Below are 18,111 nucleotides of genomic sequence, written 5' to 3'. Positions count from 1 at the left end.
GGTATGTAAATATTTGCTACTGTTTTATTTAGTATTTCTTCTCAAAAATTTACTGGGTCAAAAGTAGCCCATCCTGTCAAAGTTCTTGTTAAGCTCCTAACTGGGACTGTCACTTTGGTTATATTTGGTTATATTTTTTCAACTGAATTATGGCTGTAAAGCTTATAATTCAGTCTTCACACTGATCACCTCTCTTCCATTTTATATGGTATTTTTCTCCAGCATTTTATTTACGTATTGTTTTTATACCCTCAAGGTGTTATGAGTTTTTTAAACGGTTAATCCTTGCTTAAAATTACCAATGTATTTACAAATGTTTTGCTTGGTATTCCTCCTTGCAATTCTCACTCCATTTACTGGAAGGACATGCAGTGGAAATATGTTATTTTGATTGAAGCATATAGAGAAAATATCACATCAAAATTTGACAAGGGTATATCTTAAAGCTTAGGTACCATGTGAAATCAAAACTTTATTAATGATCTTTTGTACTCTGTTACTTTAAAATCCATTGGTCTACCTGGCACTTAACTTTATCTTCTATCCAGGCATGATTTTGCAGCATCATGCACTGGTTCATTTGGAAAATAATGGTACATCTTCCAATGTTAACATACATTATTATATAATTTTTTTTAAGATCACCTTTGCAAGTAACACCACCGATTTCATCAGAAAAGTCTAACTGTTGGGATTCTGCTGTGTCACAGTGGAAGATACAAGCTTTCCCAAATTCCATTTAGCACATGCAAAGCCTAATTTTATGATTGGCAACAAATACTGCCCCCTGTTTCCCATAAAGTAACAGGCTTGCTTTGTTCATTTGTGATATCTGCCAAATATCCAAGTCTGAATAAACGATAGTTTGTCTGTCATTCTTTCAGGTTAAAAAAATGATGTGTCATTTTTATAAAAAAATTATTCCTTCAAGTTAAAAAACAAACAAAACATGTTTCCTAGTAAGGAACAAGCTCAGCATGTTTAAGAAACTGAACAGAGTTTGCTGCAGCCAGACTCAGGTGGACAACGGGGAGAGTGATGAGGATGAGGATGGAGAAATAAGAAGAGATAGGCCATTCAGAGGCTTATGAACAGAAGGAGGACAATGTTTAGATTTTCTTCTAGGTGGAAAGGAAATCACAGAAGGAATTTTACCAGGCAGGGTAGCATAGTAAAGATTATAGTTTCAAAAGATTCCTCTGGGTACCCCAGAGAAAAAGAAGGGAGAGGGCAAAAGCTGAAGCCAAAGAACATCAGACAGGACTGTAGTCATTGAGTGAGTTGATGCAGTGTAGACCAAGAAGGTCCCCACAAGGACAGGCAGGAAGGATGGGCCCTAGCTCCATGTTGTCTGCAGACAATCTGAGTCAGTAAAGAAACCACAATTAAATGTAAATTTACTCTTCCCAGATCATAAAGGAAGCATGCAGTCCTATTCTCCTCAGAGATCCCAGTCTCCAGCCAGCTATGGCCCTCCTGAAAATACGCTGTTCTATAAAAATGAGAGCTGGAAAAAACCTCTCCCTGCAAGGTCTGATGAAAAGGTAAAACAGACACTTCTCTGCCAAGTCATTCTACATGCACTTGGCGTCTAAATAGAGCTTTACTGAATAATGCTCAAAAGGAGATTATTTATGTTTGGCTTTAATTTTTTTCCCTCTGGCTACATATTATTGAGTTTTAATATTTTTAAAAGTATTTTGTTGTAAAATGTATTATATTACTCTTTCACTAGGTTATTTAACTTACATATCTCCAGATTTTCAGTGTTTTTTTTTCATTAATCCAAAAAATAGGGATATTTAGACTTCTGTTTTATATTTACTGGCTGTTCAATAATCTCATGGGGAATTAACTAGGATTTACATGTTGCAATCCTTTTTCTAACAAAAGATTCACGTATTACATACTCATTTCAGTTGAACAGTCCAATGATCATTAATCGAGCAGTCATTATGTGCCAGACAATGTGCTAGAGGTCATGTTCCCTGCCCAGGGAGACATAGAGAGGGGAGACATGCAAATGTTCTTGTTCATCCTTCATCTATTTTCCAACATTGTTCTAAAATGTGCTCGATCCCTAGACTCATTTCATCTTGGACCATTTTGCACTTACCTTACCCTATGGTGAGGGATTAAGCTTCCACTGTAGCTTGTGTGCTCTCCCCTCCATCACCCTGGGACATTATAATACTTTTTAACATCTTTCACTAGGAAGCACTGGAGAATGTGCTTCTCTCGGTCCCCATCCCATATCATTGTTATTAGTGTCCTGCCACAGAGCTTGCAAAGGTTTTCAAGCAGAAGCAGATTATACAGGACATCTGTGGTCAATTCCTCATAATTCCTACAGTATCCTAAAGGTCTTTTGTTGTCCTTATATCTGTACTAATTCCTACCTCATTCTAAAAGGGGTCTCATACTCTTAAATTAGATCCTAGGAAATCTGCAAATACTTCTTTTATTGTCCCTTGCCATGTACTTAGCTTCCTTTTGCTCCATCATCTTCTTCATAAGCACTGGGATGCCTTGGTTCTAACTGGATGTCTACCGAGGCCAGGCCCCTCCCAGAGCCTGGGATTCTTCATAGGCATGAGAGAGGTTTGGGCAAGGTCAGGATTTCCCTGATTTCAACTATTTGATTTGTAACATAACCACATACTATCAATAATAATTTTTACTTAATACTCTTTGTGTTTCCACTTTGCATCATTATTCTAAATTTAAGAAAAACAGTATTATTATATACCCTAGTTAGAAAGTAACCTTAAAAGCAATTGCAGCATTCCACTCCTGAGTATATACCCAAAAGAACTGAAAGCAGGGACTCAAACAGCTATTTGTACACTTATGTTCGTAATAGCATTATTTATGATAGCCAAAGGTAGAAAGAAGCCAAACGTCCATTAACAGATGAATGATTAAACAAAATGTTATATGAATGGAAAAACAAAATGTTTTACACACACACACGATGGAATATTACTCAGCTCTAAAAAGGAATAAAATTCTGACCCATGCTACAATATAGATGAACCTTGAAAACATTATGCTAAGTAAAATGTCAGACACAGAAAGACAAATATAATAATGAGTCTCCTTGTACATGGTACTTAGGGTAAGCAAATTCATAGAGACAGAACGTGGAATGATGGTTACCGGGGGCTGGGAGAGGAGGTGGAAGTAACGGAGAGTTATTGTTTAATGAGAACAGAATTTCAGTTTGGGATGATGCAAACGTTTTGGAGATAGACAATGGCAAAGCACTCTGTGTGGACTTAATGCCACTGAATTGTACCATTAAAAATGGTTAAAGTGATGAATCTTACATTATGCATATTTTACAAGAATTTTTTTTAAAAGTCATTGCAACACAAACAAAACAATGCTATTAAATTGTATCCAGACCCATCATCTGCTAATGGTTCTCAGCATAAGAACTGTTCTTCTGTTAAAGGAGAGATTAGAAATGTCAGAGAAATACTAAAGACATATTAGCACCAAAATGAAATCTTCCTCTTGAATTATTCAGAGAGTCAGAAAAAGAACTGAAAGAGGAATATTTCTCCCTCCTCCTGAGTGATTTAGAGTTAGGTAATACTGTTCTTGAGCACTGCCTAAACTCACCAGCCATCCTTCATGACCACATCTGGAGAAACGCAAGACTGAAAAATCTCTAAGCATCTTCCAACTTGGACAAATAAATAAAATCAGAGCAGATGAAATGGACCATGACTGAGCTCTGTCAAGCCTGTGGACTGACCAAGAGGCCCCCCAGAAGCAGCAGATCACTCTTAAGCTGAGAGAGCTCACGCTTCAGAGGGGTGATGAGGCTTCGAGGCTCCCTTTGTTCCCAGAGTCTGGCACATGGCTTTGCTGGAGCAAAGCAGAGCTGGTCCTGCCACTGGACCCTCCCAGCACCAACTCTCTCCTGGGTGCAGGGACTAGGTGGTGGAGTTTATTACAAAGGAGGCCTCAATTAAGAAGTGACTTTTGATTCCAATCTTGGTGGAAGAGAATGGCCAAGGTAGGTAGGCAGAGAGGGTGAGGACCAGGAGGAATTCCAGGCAGCAGGGCTAGTTCTTGCCAACCCCTGAAGCTGTGTGTGTCCAGAGAACAGCAAGCACATCCGGCTGGCCAGACCCATGTCCTGAGACAGGCAGCAGGACATGAGGCTGCAGAGTTTGGAGCTAGTTCATGCCTTTCCATCTCACGTGCTCTTGGTCTGCCCATTATTGGATCGATCAAGTTTATGCGGGGAGGAAGAGAGACTTGGATTGAGAGACCAAAGACCTGATGTCACATTCCTAATTCTTGCCAACCACATGACAGATTTCTGAGCTCCAGTGTCCATCTTCACTAGGGTTAACACCACCTGACATGCTTACCTCACACAGGAATTGTAGGGATGGACTGGGATACTGAACAATGCCTTATAGGTGCTGGACTCACAGGGTGCATTATTTAATTATGATGCCTGGAACCTGTGAAGGAATTGCAGGTCCACAGTACATCTCCTTGTATCCCTTTCCTTCTCACTGTTACAGTGGATTTTATAAACAAAATAATTTAAAATCATTTGACGTCGATATAAATGAGGCATTGTGGCACAGGGAGAAAGCCAGACACACTAGGGTTCAAATTCCAATTTTGCCACATGTGACTTGGGGCAAGCGGCATTGAGATAGATGCTCTATATGTGCACCTGTCTCTCTCTCCCTGCTGTTTTTAGGATGACCAGGGCAGTTCAAACTCCACAAACAATATGCATCCCACCTCAGCAAGCTTCAGCAGGTGCAGATTCAGAAAGCATTGAGAGCTGGAGGGTTTATTATCCATGCTGAGGGTGGCGCGAAAGGGCCTTTGTCAACTGGTGAAGTGGGGTTTCTGGTTACTTCCAGTGACAGACTCTCTCATTCCCATTAACTTCTGCATTCCCCAACTGCAGTTACTTTTTCTGTGTCTATCTTCCCCAAGAGTCTATGGGCTTCTCCAGGTTCAGGGACTAAATTTTATGTACAGAATATACTGAATGTCTACTATAAATTAAACTGTGATTGGACATTGGTGGAACAAAAGTAAATTTTGAATTAATAAATAATTAGTACTTCCCTTTGATCCTGAAATATTGATCACTGCAGGATGCCCAGAACAGAGAATGGTACATTGGAGAACACAGTCGCCAGGCGGTAGAGGCAGCGTTAATGAAGGAGAACAAGGTAATGCCTTCTGCGGGGCCCACTGTCATTGTTTCTGTAGTCATCTTATGGTTTTCTGCTAGCAGGTCACAGGATGTGACAAGCAACATGCTCTGATGTAGTGGTCCCACATCACCCTGTGCTTGTCAACGCTCAGGAGGTTTTGACTGAAAAAGGGATTCGAACTGGAGAGTTGCAGATCAAAACCTTGGTTGTGCCACTTATCAGCTGTGTGACTTTCTCAAGATTCTAAATAACTTTATGTGTAGGTTTATTTATCTGTAAAATGAAAAATAGCAAAATCGACCCTGAGGAACTATTTTGAAGCTCAAATGTGGAATCTAGGGTACCGAGGTCACAGTGAAAATGCTTCCTCCTGCTTTCTTCAAGTTTCATCTCCTTACTAAAGTCTTCCCAAGGTACAGTTGGATCTCTATGTCTCACTTCTTCAAGATAGGAGAAGGGATTATAAATGCTATAATAGTCAGGCTATGATAGGTTATTCTGCAGCAACAATCAATCCCAAGATTTCAGTTGCTTGGCACAATGGAATTTTATTTCTTGCTTACATTCCATGTCCAAGACAGGTTTGGATGGGTAAACCCAGGTTGCTGGAGGCTCCATCTCAAAGGTGTGCTTCCACCTACACACTCTGGCTCTTAACACATCCTCTCAGAAATAACTGTCTATGGCCATACCACCCTCAATGTGCCCAATGGCCATACCACCCTGAACGTGCCCGATCTCGTCTGATCTCGGAAGCTAAGCAGGGTCAGGCCTGGTTAGTACTTGGATGGGAGAAATAACATACTTCACCTCTACTCACTTATCATTAACAAAAAAAATTCACACAACGAAATCTAACTTCAAAGTAGGTAAGAGTACAAACCTGCCATGTAACCAAAAGGACAAAAGAACTGGAATATGTGTAATCAGGTCAAACGACTCCCACAACTGTCATCCCAAACATCTCAAGGTGCAGAGAATTATTCGGGATTGCTTAGAAGTGACAGAAAGTCTCTCAAAGCTGATGCAACACCAAAACCTAACCTCAACTAGCCAGTACAATAGTCATTGTTGAATGAGGAAACATAAAAATGGATGAACTAATTAATTAGTGAATAAATAATAAGTTTCTGATAAACTTTAGTAAAACCTAGCCCTCAGAATCAATGCTGTAAAATTAAATAAAATAAATTATATCTAAATTACTATGATAAACAGAATCATACCCCTTCAAATATCCACATATGAATCCGCAGAACCTGTGAATATGTCACCTTACACAGAAAAAGGGACTTTGCAGATGTGATTAAGTTAAGGATCCTGAGATGGGGAGGTTATCATGGATTATCTGGATGGGTTCAGTGTAATTACAGGTATCCTTAGAAGAGGGAAGCAGGAGTGTCAGAGAAGAGATGTATAATGAAAGTAGACGTCAGGCTGATAGGGGAGGGGGCTACAAGCCAGGAATCCAGGTGCCCTCTAGAAACTGGAAAAGTCACGGAAACAGGTTCTTCCCTATTGATTTTAGCCCAGTAGGATCCATGCTGGACATCTGACCTCCAGAACTGTAAGTGTTTTAAGCAGCTAATTTCATGGTAATTTGTTAGAGCAGTAGGAAACCATTGCCATTGCTAACAAAGCATCTTGAACATATAAGAAATAAATAAAACTACCCCATTTCCCAGATGAGGAAACTGAAGCTAAGCCAAAATCTTGGTCACAAAGTGGAAAAAGTGGCAGAACGTGTATGCCAGATCAGTGCTCTTTTCACAAAACCACAGCTGCCTCTAGTAGCCATTATAGCTCTTTATAGCCCTGATGGAGGGCCATGGCCGAGTTGGCTGTTGTCCCATCTCAAGGCCCTTCCCTTCCTCTCTCCATGGAATCTGGCCCTGCAGTGGCAGAACGGCAAGCATGGTGCTGGGAGACTCCAACCTTGGCGTCCCTTCTTGGCTAATCAGTGCTCGGTTCACCATTGCAGTCTCGGAGTCTGTTTTCCATCAGAAAAGCTACTCTTAGTAGACCTGCTTCCAGGATCTCCTGTGTGGATTGTGCTAGAAGAGCAGTATATAGTCACCTGATGTCCTTCTGGCAGCATTTGGGCACTCAGCAAATGCCCCCTTCCTCACCTTCTATGTGCCTGCTTCTGCCTCTCCCTAAGAAACATTAAGAAAATAAAATCTCAGCAGAGTGATTTAGTATTTTCCTTTTCATATTTTCCTTTTGTTTGTCTCAGCTTTGTCAAAATGTGTTTCCTATTTATGAAAGATAATTTAAACTGCAGGATTGCCCAGATTCATTTTGACAAATTTATTGCAAGTTTAAGACAATAAACCCAAAAATTGGCAATGAGTTTTGGCCTCCTCTCTTTTTCTGATCTTTAGCAATGTTTTGTGCTTGAGTTTTAAGGGTTCATTATGGCTGAATGTTTTAGGCAGAACAAGTTCAGAGAATTCCTCAATCCCATTTTTATATACTGGGAATAATAATTTGAATTTGACTTTGAAGTATTCTGTTTACTCACTGGGATTCTTTAAGAGATTCACTTAAGCTGTTAGACTCTTATTGCCTATCTTTAAAATGAAAATAAAATACCCCCCTCAACATTTATTTAAAGAACAAATGAGATGATGTATGTAAAGTGCTTGGCACCTTAAGGGCAATTCTCCATGAAGCTTAGCTGCCAGCATGATCATTAACATTACTATGGTGTTACCGTGTTATTTACGAACGTAGTATTATTTAAAGTATTGTTATATAGTATTAATACCATTTTTATGTATCTATATCTATAAAATCTATACATATTAATTATAGATAATACATAATTATATATAAATATTATACATAATCTATATGAGAGCTGATTATATATCATAATTATTATAGATATAAATCATATATAACATTTGTATCTATAATATTTATTCCTTAGAGATCATTTGTAACCATTTACATGACAATGCATACAACTACAGATACAGATTTCTGTTGTTTTCATCATGTAAATGACACAATATAACCACAAAACTGGGCCTGGTCAGTGCGTGTAGGTTCAGGAGGATTGCTCCATATCTCAACCCTTGACGACCAGTCCTCCACCCTGAGCTATTCCCTGGAGTGTATCTGGTTATTTCTGATCCATGTCCTATTCTCAGCCCTTGGGCCATTGGACACTGTTGACCTTCTTTTGGAAACCCTCGCTCTCCTCCTCTTGGCTTCTGTAACGCTGAAGTTTTCCTTCATCTCTCAGATATCCCTGATGCCTTTCCTGTCTCCTCCTCCTTGCCCTGCACTTGCCTTCACCTCACATTAGGCTATACTTCCTCTCCTTCTCCAGAGGGTCTTTCTGCTTATTTTGATATCAGTGACTTTGAAGCCCCCGCCTCTTTCAGGAACCCTAGTCCTGCATTGACATTTCCCCACACAGAAGTCTAATTTATTAGGTTAAAAGCTTCTCCTACTCAAAGCCTGTGATGGCTCCCACTGTCTCTAGAATAATACCCAAGCATCAGGCAGAACAGGGAATAGGTGAACATTGACATATGAAGAGGAGCACACTGGGAAGGGGGCAGGAGGAGGGTTTCTCCATGCAAGGAATAGCACATGCAAAAGCTGGGATCCCCAAAGCCGATGGTGCCTTCAGGAAATGCAAACCGGGCTGGAGCTAGGAACCAGGGGCAGGAGGCTGCAGGAGTGATGAGAGAGCAAATCACAAGACAGGTTGGTGTATTTACCCATGAACATCATGCTAAAGTTGTAGGCATTATGCCGAGGTCAGTAGGGGATGCTGGAAGATTTGGAAGAAGAGTGTCACCATCCAACTGGCAAACTTTCCAGAAAACCACAAGAACCCTATACATACAGACAATTCATAAAAACTTACTGAATTAATGTAGTTTGCTAAAAACTAAACCCATTTGGGAATCTTACACATGCAAACATCATTGTTGTCATCATCACAAAGGCAGGATGCTGGTGTGTCTAAGATGGTGACAGTTATTCCTTTTGCTTCAGGATGGTACTTTCTTGGTCCGGGATTGTTCCACAAAATCCAAGGCAGAGCCCTATGTTTTAGTGGTGTTTTATGGGAACAAAGTCTACAATGTGAAAATCCGCTTCCTGGAGAGGAATCAGCAGTTCGCCCTGGGGACAGGACTCAGAGGAGATGAGGTAGGTAAAACTTAAATGCTTCCCTTTTCCAGGCTAAAAGGAACAAACAAAGGGAGAGTTTGGAGGATGCTGGCAGAGTCTTCATATCCCCACAAGCACAGGATAGGAGAAGAGAGCACTGCCCTAGAGGAGGAGGGTGCAATCTGACCCCTCCATCCCACATGTTTATGCCACCAGGCCAGCAGCCAGTCCTGACCCTTCCACGCACCCCCATCCTGCTTTGCCTTTTAAAGAAAACTCATTCTACAAGACACAGCTAAATTCTGCCTCCCAGGAAGCCTCCACGGAAGCCCATGCTAATGCCACATTCCTTCCCCTCCCCAGTGCTGAAATGCCCACTGCAGACATTTCTGACGTCTGCTAGCGTTCTGGATCTGCAGGTGTATGTCCCCAGAATGAATGTGAACTCAGTCACAGCATTCGGGCCATGTTGAGCGTGCTTGTCTTCAGCACAGGCCTGTTTACGGGAGGCTAGGTGAAAGAATAAATCATTAGAATATTCATTAATAACCTTTTATGTGCCAGGCATAGTCTATCTGCATAATCTTATTTTAACTGTCAACAATTCTTTGCCATAATGATCATTCCTATCTTAGATGGAGAGAAACTGAGGCTCAGAAAATTAAGTAAATGGCCAAAGACACACAGGGAGTATGTGAGAGGGCAAGTTGCTCTTTCAACTCTTCTTTTGATGGAAGGAAGGAAGGAAGGAAGGAAGGAAGTTAGTTAGTTAGTTCTGAGTCACTGTTTACTTGGGAGATGAGCTCAGGCCAGTCTCTGAACTTCTCTGGGCTTTAATTTCTTCAGATGTAAGTGTTCTTCCAAAGTCTAGACTTCCATAATTCAGTGATCCATATTTAGCATCTCCAGATCTCAGTTTTATCTGTGAGTATGCATTAAGTGGCTGAATTGGGTCCCATCTTCCCCAAAATTCACACGTTGAAGTCCTAACCCCTAGTACCTCAGAATGTGACTGTATTTGGAAACAGGGTCTTTACAGAGGTAATTAAGGTTAAATGAGGTCACCGAGCCCTAATCCAATAAAAGAAGAGGAGATTAAGACACAGACATGCACAGAGGGAAGACCACGTGAGGACACAGGGAAAAAGCAGCCTTCTGCAAGCCAAGGAGAGAGGCCTCAGGAGAGACCAACCCTGCCAACACCATGGTCCTGGACTTCGAGCCTCCAGAACTGTGAGAAATAAGTTTCTATTGTTCAAGCCGCTTGGTCTGAGGTACTTAGTTATGGTAGCCTTAGCAAACTAAGAAAGTACAAAACCAGAACTTTCTCACAGATATCAATTATCTTCCATAGATAACAAAATAGGGAATATTTTCAGGGCTGCCAAAGGCTTGAGGTAGGCACACATGTGAAAATCCTGCTTGATTACAGCTTCAATCCAGTGTCTGACTCAGAGCCCTTCTTTGAGAATCACACATGGCTGAGAGAGGAGTCGTCAGCACCCACGAGCGACAGCATCAGTTCATCAGCCTTTGCTACACCCCAGGAACATTTTGGCATTGAACAAGTGCATGAGTGAATAAATAGATGAATACATAAATCTGCCAAATACAACCACGTTAAGAAACCGTTCTGTCAAAACTAAAAACAGAAGTGGCCAATTCTTCGTTACATGGTGAGGACTGGCAAGTTCATGAATGTGAAACACTCAGAATGGTGCTTGGGGCCTATCAAGCCAACGATAAATGTTAGTTATTCTATTTTCATTATTATTGCTGTGTCATTTGAATAACTAGGAGATAGTCCCCCAAGATGCCTATATTCATGGACTTTCCAGCTCAATTTTTCTTTATCCTTCTACATCTTCTTCCAGCTCATAGAATTTCTCATTCTTGAGAAAGCACTATATGACTTTTAAATGCTTGGGTTTAAGGGTTCCTTTTCCTTAGAGAACACGGGAAATGGACAGTGTGTGTCCTCACATGTGTGGGGCCCCTGCCAGGGCTGTTTCATCTGCTCTCTCACTGGGTTCTCGATAAAGCTCTGGAAAGGACACATCATTGAACCCATTAACTGGTAAGGAGACTGAGACCTGTAATATGGTTATGGCTTTTTTTTTTTTCCAACATGCCATATTTTGGTCTGCTAATAAAAGAGAGGAAGCAGAGCGGCTCTGTAGTAACACCCTAATAGCATTTAATCAGACTGGCAGCAGCTCCCCGGCTTTCCTGACAAGAAGGAGTCGTCTCCTACAGCAGCCCATGGATTAGACCCTTCGTGTTCAAAGGAGCTGCTCTAATTATTGTCACTGAGGACCCCTTAGGGAATCAAATGCCTGTTTTAAAAAGTCCCTTTTTGGGTTAATCTGGAATTTTCTCCTCCCTTGCATCTCCCAATCAAGAATTTCCTTTTCATGTATGTGTTCAACACTTACATACATTTACATAGGTGAAAGAATGAATCAATTAAAGCTTTCATTAATAATATAAACATATATAAACAAATCAATCAATAAGGAAGAAATCCAAGGCAGAATCCTGGGTTTTGGTGGTGTTTTACATGCCCAGGCATTATTCTGTGCAGTTAACAATTATTAACTAACTTCATCTGTTCAATCCTCTTAGCCACCCATTGAGGTTGGTGCTGCTGATATCTTCACTTAACGAATGGTGAAACTGAGGCACAGAAATGCTAAGTAACTGGCCCAAGGTCACAGCTGGTAAATGGCAACATTGGGATTCAACATACTTTGCAAACATACTGACTTCCTCATACTGTCTCAGATAACATGGCTAAATGCAAACAATCCCCCACCTGCTTGAAAATATTGCAGGTTGAATCACAGTTGAAGCACAGTTAACTCATATGGATCTTACCAGGTGCCAGGGTCTACAGGTGGTTCTTCCTGGCTTTCCCGAGGGAGCCAGGCCCTGATAAAAGAGTAAGATGGTCTGGATCGTGCCTGTCACAGCCTGAGCCCTTTGACTTGTTAAGGAAGAATCTCACATCTTTAATGAAAAAAAAAAAAAGAATTTGATACAGCAAAGCTCTGCTAAGTGCAAGCCAACTACAAGCTACTTCATCTAGTGCTCAGAGAAAGAAATAGCATCTTCACCCAACTCAGCAGGAAAAACTTCATGGGAAACAGCATTTTCAAGGATAATGTTAATTTCATGTGTGTGTTTTTTTTTTTTTTAGCTGTCTCACAAACTTTAGAATTTAACCACACAGATGACACAGCAACACTTAACTCATGGGAGTTATTTTGAGAGTAAGAGGAGATGATGCAAATACGGTGGCAGACATAGAGGCAGGTACTTAGTAACTATCCGTTCCCCCACAAACTGCGTGGCTTAAAACAACAGAAATTTAGTCTTTTACTGTGCTGGAGGCTAGAAGTCCAAAATTAAGGCATCCACAGGGCCATACTCCTGAAGGCTCCAGGCGAGATTTCCAGTTGGCTTTGTGCAGATTTTGGTGGTTGTCAGCAGTCCTTGGCTATGGCCACATCACTCCAATCTCTGCCTGTGTGGTCTCATTGCCTCCTCCCCTTCTCTGATTAAAATCTCCCACATTTTATTAATCCACTCATGCTTGGGTTAGTATACCATGGAGTACTACTACTCAGCCACAAAAAACAATGGTAATCTAGCACCTCTTGTATTATCCTGGGTGGAGCTGGAGCACATTCTACTAAGTGAAGTATCACAAGAATGGAAAAACAAGCACCACATGTACTCACCAGCAACTTGGTACTAACTGATCAACACTTACGTGCGCATATGGAAGTAACATTCATTGGGGATCGGGCAGCTGGGAGGGGAGCGCAGGGGATGGGTAAATTCACACCTAATGGGTGTGGTACGCATGGTCTGGGAGGGGCACATTTGCAGCTCTGACTTGGGTGGTGCAAATGCAATAGATGTAAGCCTAACGTTTGTACCCCCATAAAAATTTGAAATTAAAAAAAATCTTCCACAGCTTCTGTCTTATCAGGAAACATACGATTGTTTCTAGAGCCCTTGGGGATAACAGATAAGCTCCCCCTCTCAATATCCTTAACTTAATCCCATATCTTACCCCATAAAATAATATTAACTCTTTTAACATATAAGGTATTATTCACAGATTCTGGGATTAGGACATGGACATATTGATGGGAGGGCACCATTCAGCTCCCCTCTCCATTTACTCATTTATTGGCCAAGCATGAACTTTATGCCTACAGTATGCTAGACTCAATGCTCCATTCTGAGAACACAGAACAGAGCACAGTGGTGTCCCTGCCATCCGGAGGATGCCCTGTTAATCTGTGCCAAGCTACGCATGCACATAGGCAAAAGTGAGGTTGGTAGAACACCGGCCCTGGTCAGCCAGTGAGGGACCTGCCTTAAACACCTTGCAGAGCTCTACCTGCCGCCAAATGTCAGCCTGGCATCTAAGTTTTATAAGCCATGTTTGTCAACATTTCTGTGAAATCTCATAGAAGGGAGCAATTTCAATTATCAGACCTCTCCTTGTTCTGCAAATGTTTGTAAGTTTCTGAAAATTATGGTAAATGTTTATTTAATAAATTAAACTATAAAGACTAGGAGACCAAGCCAAACAATTAACCCATGGGCTTATTTATTTCTCACTTCCCTTGTCTGCTTCCTTCTCCTCCTTCTCTCTTGGCATCTATATCTCTTTCTCTTTTATTCCTCTTTCCTTCTTCCACTCCCACATGTAGGCCCAAGCAGATTTATTTACTTTTCTGGCAAGGAAACATTGCCTACGGTTCCTATATAGGATAAACACAAAAGATTTAAACAGATTTTAAGATTTAATATTAGGATGGCATTTTCTGTCCCCCTGAAAAAGTAATTTTATATAAATATAAAAGCTTAATTATAATATTTTTAAAAAGTCTCTTCAGGGCAGTATTTCAGTGTGGGTTTGTCACTAGAATCCAGTAATAAGAAATGACAGGCCGGGCGCGGTGGCTCACGCCTGTAATCCTAGCTCTCTGGGAGGCCGAGGTGGGCGGATTGTTTGAGCTCAGGAGTTCGAAACCAGCCTGAGCAAGAGCGAGACCCCATCTCTACTAAAAATAGAAAGAAATTAATCGGACAACTAAAAATATATAGAAAAAATTAGCCGGGCATGGTGGCGCATGCCTGTAGTCCCAGCTACTTGGGAGGCTGAGGCAGGAGGATCGCTTGAGCCCAGGAGTTTGAGGTTGCTGTGAGCTAGGCTGACACCACGGCACTCTAGCCTGGGCAACAGAGTGAGACTCTGTCTCAAAAAAAAACTCAAAAAAAAAAAAGAAATGACAATATGATTAATTCTGCCTGCCTTGCTTCCTACTACCTGTTAAAATTATAATTTCATGTAAAATGTCATTCATGTAGTAGATTATTAAAACAATTAATATAGACTTTATTATTTGAGGACAATCCTAATGAAAATACAAATCAAGCATTTCCCCTCTGAAGATTGACACCAGAAAAGATTTCCTCTTAGCAATGTGGGTAACTAATTTTGTGGAAGAGTTCTGTATGAAAAGTTTCTTTTCATTAATCACATTTTATTTTGTCAAGAGGAAGAAGACTTTGTCCTTAGTTTAAAGTTGGAAATGAAATATAGAAAATTCTTTTCTCCCTAAAGGCTTACAATAATAGTCTATAAACTTCTCCAGTGATTTCATTGCTCTCTCACGATCTTCTTGGCAAACCTGGAAGATAGGAGGTAATGGCAACGCCTGGCATTGCCTGGGCACTCACTGTGAGTCCTGCTTTCTTCTGAGAGCTGCACTGTACATGTGTCAGCTCAATTCATTCTTACAATGAACATCAAAGGTAGGTCCTAATGTTACCAACACTGTCCATAGATAGAGAAACTGAGGCACAGAGAGTGTAAGAAACTTGCCCCAGGTCACACAGCAGTGGATGGGAGAGACAGGCTTTGAACTGAGGCATTCAGGCTTCAAAGGCCCTCGCTACAACTATCCTACTGTGGTAGAACAACTGCTATCCCTGTTAAACAACTAGGAAACTACCTTCCCTTTGCATCAGGTAGGAAAGCATATTTATTGTATACCTACTGGGAGTGGTGCCACTGTCTGCATGTTTGTGTCCCTCCAAAACGTATATGCTGAAATCCTAGCCCCCAAGGTGTTAGTATTAGGAGGTGGGGCCTCTGGTAGGTGATTGGGTCATGAGGGCAGAGCCCTCACGAATAGAATTAGTGTTCTTATAAAAGAGGGCCCAGGGAGGGTCCTTGCCCCTTCCACCATGTGAGGACAGAGCAAGAAGGCACTGTCTATGAGGAAACCAATCCTCACCAGACACTGAATCTGCCTGCTCCTTGATCTTGGATGTCCCAGCCTCCAAAACTGTGAGAAATAAATTTCTGTTGTTTATAAGCCGCCCAGCTTATAGTATTTTGCTATAGGAGCCCGAATGCACTAAGACAAGCTTACACATAGGTTATCTCATTGAAAACTCTGCCATAGATCCAGTAAAAGGCTCAGAGGGGGCAAGCGGCTTACAGATTTAATCAGGACTCTTTTTGTGTTAAAAAAAAAAAAAAATGAGCTTAGGTATGAGCTTAGGTGGGAGGGGGGAGATTTGTTGACCCAAGTAACCAGAAAGGACAGGAATGGGTAGGTCCAGGGACTAGTTAACGCCGAGAAACATCACTCCACATTTCTTTCCCCAAATTTTTGCCTCCAGGATGGTGTCTCTTTGCTCTTCACACCCTTGCAGGATGGCAGGAAGGAGACCACCATGGAAGTCACAGGTTCCTAGCATTTCGATTAAGTGCTCCCCTGACAAAAAAGAATGTTTCCTCCCAGCAGACACATGCAGCCCCGAGGGGGAAACCCTTAGGAGACCTGGTGAGGTTCTTACTCCCTGAGCCGATAATTTTCATAACACATATCCCTAAATGAAATTATTTGTTTCTATGGGAAGTTATTTTCTGTCTTTCCCCACCAGAATGTCATCTCCAAGAGGACAGGGACCTCATCTCTGTTGGATAGCCCTGAGGCCTTCCAACATTTCTGCACCTAGGACACCCTGGGCAGAGGAAGGGGTAGACAAAACTAAATCAGAATCAAAGTAGGCCCCCCACCCCAGGTGCTTTCCTTTAGCCCGTGTCATCTCTACACTGCTCTGTTGGAACACCAGAGGCCACAAGCCACAGGCAAAGTTGTGTAATGCAAAGAACAGACATATGTCCAGAAAAGGGAGGCTCCATTCCTGGTCTTGGCCCTCTGGCTAACTCTGAGCAGGACAATCCACTTCTCTGGCCTGAAATGCCCTTAGCTCTTGGGAAAGGTAAATCGACCTGCCCTGTTCGCCTCATAGGCTTGCTAAGGGGGATCAAAGTTGTCTTCAAACAAGGGAGACAGGTTGAGCAAGCTCCTCCTAGTCATCTCTCAATATTCTCCTTCAGGAACTCATCCAAAATCACCTAATCAGAATTACTGTATGTGCTCAAGTCTTCTCCACACCTGCCGTTGTCCATGCTCTATACATCTGCTTTCAATTATCTTTAAACCCACCTTGTCTACTTATCTGGATGATCCATAACATAGAGCCCATTTCAAGTCTACCTCCTCGACAAAACATTTCCTAATTCCCTAAACCTAAAATAATCTTATTTTCCATTAAATTGCCATATGTCTCTGCAGTCACTTCATTATTTCACAAGAAGCCCAGGCAGCTAAATTGCTAGGCAGCCCAGTGGTTGTCACCATTCTTTCTGTGCATACCAGACTTCAGTAGAATGGGAGGTTCACTGGAAAGAAAGCTCATTGCAGTTCTAGCCTGGATCTTCTACATTTTTCCTGGTCAGAATTAGGAGCAAGGTTAGGGAGGCAATAGAGATGCCATAAGCTGATTGCTATGCAATTCACCCATCTGGGTGTCTTAGGATAGAAAAGTTGTGATAACAATAGAGAGAAGCTTGAACACACGATCTGATTCCATTCTGGGGAAAACTCAGTGGGCAGGAAACTTAGGGACCTGACATTGGGTTCACTTTTGGTCCTCCTCAGCACTTTTATTCTCCTGTGTCATGTTATCATTCTTATCATTCATCCTGCAAGAGCTTATTTGCCATAGCCTTTCAAAAAAATCACTTTCTGAAATGCCTTTGCAATATAAAAATGTTAAATGTGTTCACTTCTTCTCTGAGCACAATGAAGCACCTTAGCTGTACTTTAACCTACACACACAAAAGATATTTTAAAAATCATTAACTTTTTTTTCTGTGTTTCAGAAGTTTGATTCAGTGGAAGACATCATTGAACACTACAAGTATTTCCCTATTATACTAATTGACGGGAAAGATAAAACCGGAAACCACAGGGAACAATGTTACCTAACTCGGCCACTCCCTCTCACCAGACACTTCTCACCTCCGTAACCTGGTCATTGTTTTATCTTCGGTTCAGCGAGTTCAATGCTTCCATCATTTTTCATTTATTTCAAAGGATTATTTCTATGTCTTTCAAGGGATGACTTTTTTGACTTTGTAGAAAAGAAAAACATCCTAAAACAGAAATTGGAAAAATCAATCATGGTTTTGAAAGTTCAAATCTCAGAGGAGATATTTATAGAATGCAAAAATAAAAACTGCGTTTTTAAAAGTATCTTCTAAACAAAAAAATCTATGAACATGATCATTATGTTCACATTACAGATGAGCAACAAAGCTCACAGGAAGCTGTTACTGAAATGTTTGCAGCTAGTGCAGGACACGTCTAAGTGAAATTCCCAAATCTAT

The 18,111-nt window shown here is 41.2% G+C and overlaps 1 protein-coding gene across 1 annotated transcript in view; it reads left to right on the top strand.

Annotated features, from left to right (window-relative positions):
• CLNK (cytokine-dependent hematopoietic cell linker) overlaps positions 1-17,797 on the top strand; it is a 105,906-nt gene extending 88,109 nt beyond the window's left edge. Inside the window, exons 17-20 of the mRNA XM_012664266.1 lie at positions 1,411-1,544; positions 5,142-5,219; positions 9,222-9,377; positions 17,605-17,797. Coding sequence (XP_012519720.1) covers positions 1,411-1,544; positions 5,142-5,219; positions 9,222-9,377; positions 17,605-17,751 — 515 coding nt within the window. The 3' untranslated portion in view covers positions 17,752-17,797. The remainder of the gene's footprint in view (positions 1-1,410; positions 1,545-5,141; positions 5,220-9,221; positions 9,378-17,604) is intronic.
• The last annotated feature ends 314 nt before the right edge of the window (positions 17,798-18,111 follow it).

The sequence above is a fragment of the Propithecus coquereli genome, unplaced genomic scaffold (genome assembly GCF_000956105.1).
Source record: "Propithecus coquereli isolate 6110/MARCELLA unplaced genomic scaffold, Pcoq_1.0 Scaffold88, whole genome shotgun sequence".
Classification (NCBI taxonomy): Eukaryota; Metazoa; Chordata; class Mammalia; order Primates; family Indriidae; genus Propithecus; species Propithecus coquereli.
This window is presented reverse-complemented; position numbering and strand designations above follow the sequence as displayed.